At 42.0% G+C, this 9,903-nt stretch overlaps 3 protein-coding genes across 3 annotated transcripts; all 3 read left to right on the plus strand.

The window, feature by feature from the left end:
* The first annotated feature begins 222 nt into the window (after positions 1-222).
* Positions 223-3,539, plus strand: BCR41DRAFT_425640 (hypothetical protein). The gene is made up of 2 exons (XM_022030610.1): positions 223-288; positions 388-3,539. Exon 2 carries the CDS (start codon positions 486-488, stop codon positions 3,405-3,407), a length of 2,922 nt encoding a protein of 973 aa, XP_021876955.1. The 5' UTR covers positions 223-288; positions 388-485; the 3' UTR covers positions 3,408-3,539.
* A 152-nt stretch (positions 3,540-3,691) lies between these two features.
* Positions 3,692-4,498, plus strand: BCR41DRAFT_362065 (hypothetical protein). The gene has a single exon (XM_022025667.1). It carries the CDS (start codon positions 3,822-3,824, stop codon positions 4,443-4,445), a length of 624 nt encoding a protein of 207 aa, XP_021876956.1. The 5' UTR covers positions 3,692-3,821; the 3' UTR covers positions 4,446-4,498.
* Positions 4,499-7,757: 3,259 nt separating this feature from the next.
* On the plus strand, positions 7,758-9,833 carry BCR41DRAFT_362067 (hypothetical protein). Its single transcript, XM_022025668.1, has 4 exons — positions 7,758-7,930; positions 8,685-8,858; positions 8,947-9,069; positions 9,180-9,833. Exons 1-4 carry the CDS (start codon positions 7,862-7,864, stop codon positions 9,549-9,551), a joined length of 738 nt encoding a protein of 245 aa, XP_021876957.1. The 5' UTR covers positions 7,758-7,861; the 3' UTR covers positions 9,552-9,833.
* Positions 9,834-9,903: the final 70 nt, after the last annotated feature.

The following is a 9,903-nucleotide window of genomic DNA, read 5'->3' on the forward strand; positions in this document are numbered from 1 at the left end:
CTTGACATTTTTGGCAAACAATTTTTGCCAAAAAAAAAAAAAAAAAAAAAAAAAAAAAGAAGGCCCTTTTACTTTGATAAACACTATTTTTATTTTTTACATCACCACCTTCAGAAAAAGAGTTACATTGACCATTGGAAACTTCCCATTCTCCTTTTCTTTTCTTTTCTTTTTTTTTGTATTCAAAAAAAAAAAAAAAAAAAAAAAAAAACACTTCACCATCTCATAAACATCGTCGCCATCTCGATTCCAACGATTCAGTCATCCTGTCATTAATTTGGTCTGAAGGTACCTATTGCACGTTCTACACTAACCTTCTGCAGATAGGACCAATGACGCCAATTGTTCACTAACCTTGTGCCCTTGTCCTTCCTATAAATACATCAGACTGTGCTGCTGTATCTTGAGAGATCGGTGGGAAACCTGCCTAGTTTCTAGTATCAGGCTGTGCAGTTCTCTCCTAATTCTTCAGATTTCTGAAAACAATGATGGTAATGGGGCATGTACAACCGCTAAGGTCTTCGTTTCATAGCAAGACCGACCCTTTTCATGGGCATTCACATCTCTCTCACCAAGAGCAATACGTTGAAAGAACTCAGGGGAAAATGATACGGGGAGATTTATTGGCTGATGCGCACAGCCACCAGACCACTCATTCAGAAAATGATGGTGAAGACGATGTCAACTTTCACGATTACATTCACTCGAAAAATGACGATGATAAGGAGGCGGATAACACTCACTTTGTATCTCTACCCTTACCTCAAAATATGTCCACAAACGATGTGACAGATATGGACAGTTCACGAGATAATCACCTCAATAGTACTACCAATATTACTACAAATGAGAGTCAACAGATTCCTTCCTCCAGTGATACAGATACCCATATGTGCTCTGTAAATATTGATCACCTTTATGAATCAACATCATATCAATTCCCTCCATATGATCTCGTGCCTCCTCCAACTCATGATTTATTTCGTACTCTGATGGAAGAGCTTCAGACTCAGGCTGCTATTCAACGAGATCAGTTTATGGCGCCCTCGACAAGACTCGATTCCTCTGAAAGCAATACAGATAGCACTCACCATGGCCACCATGTGAGATCCGTGCCGCGATTCATGATGGAGCCCCTAGACTTTCTCAGTTCTACATATGAGTCCTGCTTAGATCCAGATTTGAATCACACCAATGAATCAACAATGTCATCAACACAGACTCAGCATTCATATCAAGAGTCACCTCAACCTACTGAACTGAACCAGGCTACTTCGGACATGGTTTCTCTATCAACACCACATTCATCAGGTGCAGGCACAAATATGAGCGATGCCGTCAAAGAGCTCGACACTGTAAATCCTAAAAAGCGACCATTATCAGATGAGCCTCACAAATTCGAGACAGACGATGGCTCAAGTCCACCTCACCCGATATCTACAAGTCATGAACACTTGTCTCCACCAACACAGGATTTATTTCGTATGCTTATGGAAGAGCTTGAGACTCAAGCAGCGATCCAGCGAGATCATGATTTAGCATCTTCGAACAAATCTGATATTAGTGGGAATACAATGAACACGTCTGAGTTCTCTTTCCATAACAATCTTCATAATCATCACTATCATCACAATCGATTGCCCCGTTTTGTCATGGATCCTTTTGATGTCTTTATCGATTCAACTCAGACTTCCGAGAACCAACCATCTGTAACATCAGCACCCTCTAATCCAGAGGAGGCTCAGGAGACAACTTCCTCAATCTTGCCTTCACATGATCTCTCGCCGCCCACGCAGGATTTATTCCGTACGCTCATGGAGGAGCTTGAGACCCAGGCAGCATTTCAACGTGATCAGTACATGGCAGAGACTACTGGTATACCAGCTAGAGTGGATCCTGAGGAGTATGTGTTTAATGGACAGCACCTTAGACCATTACCCCGCTTCATGATGGAGCCACTAGATTTCTTGAACAACGATTTTGATTCCTGTCTGGATCCCCATGCGACAAATGAAAGTGGATCCAATAGTGCGTACCCATTCAGCTCAGCACAGGCTGCTACCACGGACGTCACTCTGACGGAGGTACCCAATGATACTAATAGATCAGTTGCCAAGCCTTCACGTCTCTTACCAGCGAGATCTCCCCGCCCAAGGAAACACAAGGCATATAAGGCTATTCTCCCACAGCAATCATCGTCTCCGACGCATGAGCACGGCGCAAGCCAGAATGAAGCTAGTGAACCAAGGACGGAGCAAACAGCGAGCTCGGCAAAGAGGCGCAAACTCAATAATACGAGCTCACCATCCTTGGCCCCCTCTTCGCCAGCATCCACACAGCTGGCTTCTGATCCCACAGTCTCATCTCCCGAGCCAGAAGCAAAGAGTAATCAGGAGTCACAGCCTCCAGCGGATGTTACATCAGATTTTTCTTCATCACCTTTTACCGATACGTCAGAAGGCCACAGCCCTGATGAGTCCGTTGAAGGCGCAAACATATCAGCTAAGCGGCCATGGACGTCCAAGGATGAAGAACTATTGCTAAAATTGTTTGCAATGCAAGTACCTATTAAGGAAATTGCACAAACCCTGAAACGCACTGTCCATTCTGTGCGCTCCCGTCGACAAATTTTGACCGACCCTGGGTTTGTAAGAGGAAAGGGTCATGGTGTTTCCAGGCGCTGCAAGCAGGATCCAGCAACGACGACTAAACTGCCAACCTATGCACAAATGGCATTCCTTTCCTTGGCATGGCTGCCGGAGTTGGAGGGGACATTGAACGACGTTGCGGCCATGGTAGAGAAGCTATTCAGCCGTCATTTGAACAGAATTCCACGTACTGGACACAAAAATCTTCAGATTTGGAGGGCGCAGATTTCGGATGCACTAGCTCATGAAAAGGGCCAGCCTAGGCCTCGCTTCGAGAGTTTTGGTTTAAAGCGTGGCAGGCAATGGGTCTACCGCTTGACTGATTTTGGTAAACACATTGTGGATGCAATGGGCGGAGTTGAGGCTGTGTGTCAAGACCTACTGAAGAGCAATGAGATGGAGCTTGCGGCCTCAATAGCTGAGAACACAACCGGAGGGCCTAACGGAACCAGCCAAGATGCAAATGGTTTATCCAAGAGCGTTGGATCTGGCGCTGATGCTGGGATCGGGCAAGGCCAGGGATATGGATACAGCTACCGCCCTCCAGATGCGCGACAAAAGTCTCGAAAACGAACTAGACCCCCAAGATTGTCTGCTGCGCGGAGAAAACAGCTAGAGGAATTAGCGAAGCAAGAGCCACGCCCGAAGGGTTCTGTAAGTGCGATTGCCAGAGCCATGGAGGCCATGGCTGCGGGGTTGGCCAAGGTAGTGGCACAGGAGGAAGAGAAGGATAGGATGATTGTAAAGAAAGCATCATAAGGCGAGACGCGAATGATGGGCGTAGCGCGTCAAGCAGGCGGTCTCCTTAATTAGGAGCTTCATCTTGTACCATAGCACCAACAAGTATAGTAGACTAGAGCTACCCTGTACATGTAAATAGTCGTAACGAAGATACCAATCTCTAGATCTTAATGACCATCATTCAAATCTCACTCTTGACAGCTTTATCACATGTCATGTTTCACAACGTTTTTTTTTCTCCTTTTAAGCAAACATCTGTCGTGTTGCCACGTTGTGGGAAGACGTTTGTTTTCAGGGACCTAGACAAAGGCTTCAAATTATTATCCTTCATTCTCTTCTTCATTCTCATTCATTCATTTATTCATTCATTTACCTTCTGTACTTTTCCTTCCTTACCTGTATTCACTTTTCCTCACTCAATATTTTGTCAAAATGTTTTTTCCACAGGGTTTGTTTAAAATGTCTATGCCCCATTCTTCAAGGTTAAACCTGTATTTTCATCCTTCTGTATTGCCATCATCATCATACAGGATTATCATTGTATTCGTTACATTCGCCCTTTACTTCCTCATCAAAATCACCCCCAATCATTCACCCCGATCATCTGCAGTACAAGGCTCATGGACAAAAGCTCACTCTGTCTTAGAAAGCGGAAAAGCTGAGGCAGTCGTGACTATACCACCACTGTCGGAGTCATCTGTCCGTCCTGCCTTTGGCACGCCTTCAAGAGAGCCACACTGGTCCTCATCCTCGTCTTCATCACGATCATCTTCAAAACACTATCAATATCATCGTCGTCCACGGATATTCCATCGCTCACCGATCGATCAGTTGTATGAAGATCTAAACGCATATACAAGTGAACAGGATTACTACCGCGACATTTCATCATCCAACTACCATGTAGTAGGATGGGATTGCGCAGGTTATTACTGTGCTGAGACTGATACATGTGTAGACAAGCCCATTAGCTGTCCATGCCCATCAGAACTGGATACAAAATGTGTTCATGGGGATTGGTATGTTTGCTACCGAGGAAATCGTCGATCATGTTGAGGTTCTATTTATCCTAGGCTTTGACACAAATAAAATATAACCAACGATCTTGGGTTGTCTGTTTGTTTTATTTGCTTTGTTTGTTTGTTTGTTTGTTTGTGAATTGGCTTTACTGGGTTGAGAAACTACACTTTGTCGTTATCCTCGCACAAGAGCTTTACGACGCGTTGCAGTGTGTCCTCAATCTCTTTTAATTGTCTTATCATATTAGTCGACCCCTGTCTGGTCTCTGCTTGCATCTTGTCGAGCGTATTTTCGATGATGTTGAGTCTTTGTTCGATGATCTCTTTCTGTTCCTCAAAGGAAAGTTTCTCTGTTGGATCAGGCTGGTCGGTCATGTTTGGAAGAAGGTCGCAAATAAAGAAGGAAAAAAAAAAAAAAAAAAAAAAAAAAGATCCCTCGCTTTTACTCTTCTTTTTACAAAAGCGTGATAGTTTTATCATCAAAGGACGAGAGTTGGGATGGTGGATTTCGAAAAGAGTGGTATACATGTGGATATTTTATCAGTTATCACGAGACAAAAAAAAAGAGAACAACTTCTAGGGGTTGCCATTCATTGCTTTCGCTTTTATGTCTTCATTTCCTCTTAAAATAGTCTACAAGGACGAATCATTGGGAGGGAAATGTCTTTGCCACTCTGTACCCAATTTGCACTTGCAATGATACGTAGTGTTGCAAATATTTGAACTACGATAGATAAAAGTAACAAGTGCGTAGAAGGATATTGTTGTTTAATTTCCTATCGATACGTTGTAATGCTCGACTTGCTTGGTCCATCTGTTGTTTCATTTTAGCTTCTCTTTGCATTATCTGCTCAGCTTCACTGAATTTGTCCCTTGCGTTTTGAACTGCATCCTGGGCTTGAATACGGCACTTTAAAAGCTGGGTACCATTGCTGGGAATAGGGACCTTCGGTTTTTTGTAAGGACAGGAGGATGATGAATTGCTCATGGTCAAAGGAAAAGAACAAAAAAGAAAGGGATACTTTAGGACGGAAGGATAATAGGACTATGCTGTTGAACGTAGGAAGGAAAATGTACAAGTAGGGCCCGTTTTATGTGGAAAGCATAGAGCAGGTGAAAGCATAAATTTTATGACACTACATTTGCTGTTGATCCCGTATCCAACGTTGTCTGGAAGAGAGCAAGTCTTTTTCTGGCGATGTTTCATGGGTAGAGATATACCACCGTCGATATTCTGCTTAGAGGGGAGAGAAGCTGCATGTTGCTTATTGCCACAACCATTCGCCGTAGTGCCAATTATAAGCAAGCCAACTTCTATTGTCAGAGATCTGAACCCCAAGAGCCCAGACAATTGGGCGACTAGGGCATAGTGTAATATGACTGAAGGTCTGATTTCTCTTTATCATTTCCCAGTTATACATTCCCCATAGCCTCATAAAGATGAATGCACGGAACCTCGCAGGAGCCCTGAACATCTTGATTGTGTATGGTAGCTCAACCTGATAATGTGAATTTGAATGAAAGGAAGAGCATTAGATTAACTTGTCAAGTCACACAAGAACTCGTATGATTGTGCTCATTAATGAAGCTTAGGTCGCGTGGAACGCCTCTGGTTGTTGACCACATTGAATTTGATCTCGTTGAAATTTTTTATTAATTGCTTCGTTTTCACATTGAGAGCCGTGGCCCCAACCGCTCCGAGCCAAAAAAAAAAAAAAAAAAGCCTGGTCATTTAATATGAACCCTAGCTTAAATGTTTATGATTCGGGGCTGTTGATCAATTGTGTAGATTAAGATATGAGGACATGGGGTTGGTTTTAGAAATGTGTTGAAGAATCTATATTTTTGAGAAACAGGGATCTTCATAGATATAAACATTTAGAATATTTAGGGCAATGTTCTTCAGGTACAAAGCTGTGTCGTCTGCAGTTTAACTCATCTTCAGGACAAAGTTGGAATGGGCAACTGTGAGACGCCTCAGGGGCTGTCCACAGGAAAATTGAAATTGCGACAGCATTTGCCCGAAACCTTAGAGGTGTATCGTCCATACCGCGGGTGTCGTTGATTAGACTATGTGTAGATGAGCATAGAAATTTATCTTGTTATTGGACCATGCCCGATGATTTATTTACTCGGTTCCCGTGTCATTTACTGCCAAGGAAACAAGAAGACAGGAGAAAGCCATTTATACTTCAGGCAAGACATGTGTTGAACATGAAGAGGATCCTCAGTCTGCTGTCGTCTAAAAAACAACTCCGTTTTGTGTACAATTACGCTTTTCTTACCCCACTTAATTGAATCCTCGCCCTTCATTTTCTTGTTTTATTTTCTTTTTTTTTTACTTTTCTCTTTAATCTTTTGCCATTAGACATTCAATTGCAGAACACTTCTTTCGGTAGGTTTGCCATTCATCCATGGACATCAGATCGGCTTCCTTCATGTTCTTACATCACAAACCATCCTTTGTATCTTTTGGCGGAATAAAATTTTCCCTAATTTCTTTCCAGTCTCTTCTTGACCGTTGGCAACGCATGAATGACAAAAAATATCACACTTGCATCTTACATTTACGCATTATTTTTTTCCTGAACAGAGTCATGCCTTCAATATCCTTGAAATATCAAGCCCCCCTTCTTTGACATTCACATACTCATCTCTCATGCCAGTCATCATATCTTCCATTTGTACCTCTTCCGCTACTATTTTAAAAGAACCGCAGCGCACTTCTTGTTCACAGCCCTTTTTTTTTTTTTTTTTTTTTTTTTTTTTTTTTTAATTGCAATATTTCTGTTTTGGGATGAAAATCTGTCCCAGCTACCATAATCTGTTATAAGTTGCTGCTGCCAGCATCCCAATGATTATCATTTTTGACTCTGGTCTACTCTATAAGTGAATTGATTATATCTGGTCCATGCTTTGTCATTGGCCAACAGTTATTGCATATTCATTAAACTATTAATTCTCAAGAAACAATTGCGGTGGTGATTCGGGGGAGACACACCAGCTCAGGGAACAAATATGCAAATTGATAGAAATAAAGAGGCGGGACACAGACGGGTTGAATACAAAAAAAAAAAAAAAAAAAAAAAAAAAGCGGTGATGGCTATGGCTCTTTGTTATTGCTGAACGGGGGGTCATGGTCATGTTCAAGACAACAGGTACACAGACAGCCTAAACCATCGTCATCTGTGTCCTTTACTTCTCATGAACCAAAAAAAGAACAAGAGGCACGTTCCCCTCTCTTATTTTTCTCTTTTTCTTATTTTATAATCCACCTTTGACCCAATCCGTTGACCCACACTCTCTCCTCCCTCACTCTCGGTCTTCTTTTATCTTACTTATTCTTAAAATTCAACGTCCTACTATCTAGCAGCCATCGTCTTGGACGGCAGTCATACAGTCTCTCATTTCTCTGATCGCATCGTTCTCCTACCAATATCATAAATACGAGTCATGATTCAACTTGATTTCGGTCTTGTCTTGGCACAGCCTTTCTTCCTCTGCTCACTGGTCCTCTTTGTGGTAAGACTTTTCTCTGTATTTGTTCTAATTCCTTTCGTTTGTCGTCGCCACTTCAACAACAACAGGGTATATTCTGCAACACAAACAAATGAAAGTCAAGGATTTTGCTAAAAAAAGACCATTGAAGTGGCAGTGAGTGGCACGGAATTGACTATCCGTTCCTGTTCCATGCTCAAAAGCAAAAAATTCGATCCTTGTGCAGTCGTATGACAATCGATGGATTTTCAATAATAACAAGTCAATAATGTCGATGCTATTGAGGCGCGTGTGCTACATATCGTCTACTCTTTCCAGAAATATAACTTGGCACCACATTCTCGGAATATGACCCCTATTACCCGATAAAAATAAACCAATAATAAATAAATAAATAAATAAATAAAAAAAAAACGACAACAGAAAGAAGTCAAAGAGAGAATCGTCAGCACTGGTCGAAAGACACTCTCCTCGTCATGGGAAGGAGAGTAAATCAGTCAGGATCTGACACGTCAGTGTAAAAGGACAGGATACTAGGCAAAGTTAAAAACGATGGACCGAGTAGGAAAGAATAGAATATGCCTGGTACAGGACTCATTTGTGATGTGATCGTGGCCCCCCTTCCCTTTCTAATATTAAAAATAGCATCACAACAAGAGGTGCACAGCGCATCACATGATCTCCTGAATGGCCTACAATAGTCTTGTCTGGACACCATGGGGACTGACTGAGGATCACGATCTCTAATCTCTTTCTTTATGCCCGTGACATCACATAGATCGGCTGGATCATCACCTTCGTTTCTACAGCCGCCCTCACAGCATGTGATCTCACTATATGCGTGGTCGGACCTGTTCGCTTAGTTTGGGTCGATATTTTCTACAATCTCTTCATACTTCTAGGTGCAACATTGGCAGTTGCCACCCAGGCCGTCCACAACTACCGTCTTGTGGTAAGCTTTACTTTACACTGATTTCTCATCTATCTTAAAGCTGCTATGAGTTTATTAATTTAGATATTGTAACATGTACTTTATTTAGATCTTGACCTTCATTGCTGGCGGCCTCTCATTATTGTTTGTATGCATCAATACCACCATCAATGTGCACCATGCCATGTACAGTGCTGTCGGTTCTGGTCTCATCTTTCAATCCTTTGTTTTGGTAACTTTGTCATTACTTGAAGCCCTGATTTGAACTGTTTAAAAAAAAAAAAGAAAAAAGAAATGAATATTAAAAAAAAAAATCCTATGTCCTATTTCCTACATTTCTAGATCTTTTGGGTCTTCTACTTTGGTGCTGAAGAGGATTCTCTAGTCAAGCGTACGATTAACGGATTTGTCATCCCACGCAACCCTGGTGCTGCTACCGCTGGTGTATCGAATGGTGTTGCACACGGTGCTGTATCGCCAAACCAGCAACCCCAAGAGAACTTGAGCTCTGTAGTTGTGGCTCCTGCTGCAGACTATGCGTATAAGGCACGCGCACTGTACTCATATGACGCCAATCCTGAGGATAGCAATGAACTCAGCTTTGTGAAGGGCGAAGTTTTAGATATCGTAGATAACAAGGGCAAATGGTGGCAAGCACGCAAGGCGGATGGCACTATCGGTATTGCACCCAGTAACTACCTTCAGCTTATTTAAGGGAAATAAGGCATGAAAAGCCTGGCGAAAAGAATCCGTCGCATTTCTCGTCATTATTTTATAATTTAGCCTTTATATCCAATGCGATTTATCCATCTACACATCTATCTCACATCACATCACATCATATTAATATTTTTCCAACAATTTTCATCACCGACGTCTTCTTTTCCAGGAAGCTTACATATTATATAGCCACATGGACAAAAGAAAAAAAGGAAGGGAAAAAAAGCATTTGCATAAAAAGTTCATAAGATAAATAAAATCTTTCGTCTTCTACAGTGATGTTGTTAGAGGTTTGATAGAGATGTTGTTTTTACATTGTTGCAAAACTGGTTTTCTAGTCTTGACT

The sequence above is a fragment of the Lobosporangium transversale genome, assembly GCF_002105155.1.
Source record: "Lobosporangium transversale strain NRRL 3116 chromosome Unknown BCR41scaffold_52, whole genome shotgun sequence".
In the NCBI taxonomy this organism is placed as follows: Eukaryota; Fungi; Mortierellomycota; class Mortierellomycetes; order Mortierellales; family Mortierellaceae; genus Lobosporangium; species Lobosporangium transversale.

Coding starts and splice junctions, on each gene's coding strand:
- BCR41DRAFT_425640 (XM_022030610.1), top strand. CDS start 486: ATGATGGTAATGGGGCATGTACAACCGCTAAGGTCTTCGTTTCATAGC.
- BCR41DRAFT_362065 (XM_022025667.1), top strand. CDS start 3,822: ATGTTTTTTCCACAGGGTTTGTTTAAAATGTCTATGCCCCATTCTTCA.
- BCR41DRAFT_362067 (XM_022025668.1), top strand. CDS start 7,862: ATGATTCAACTTGATTTCGGTCTTGTCTTGGCACAGCCTTTCTTCCTC. Junction 7,931..8,684: donor GCTCACTGGTCCTCTTTGTG/GTAAGACTTTTC, acceptor GACATCACATAG/ATCGGCTGGATCATCACCTT. Junction 8,859..8,946: donor TCCACAACTACCGTCTTGTG/GTAAGCTTTACT, acceptor TACTTTATTTAG/ATCTTGACCTTCATTGCTGG.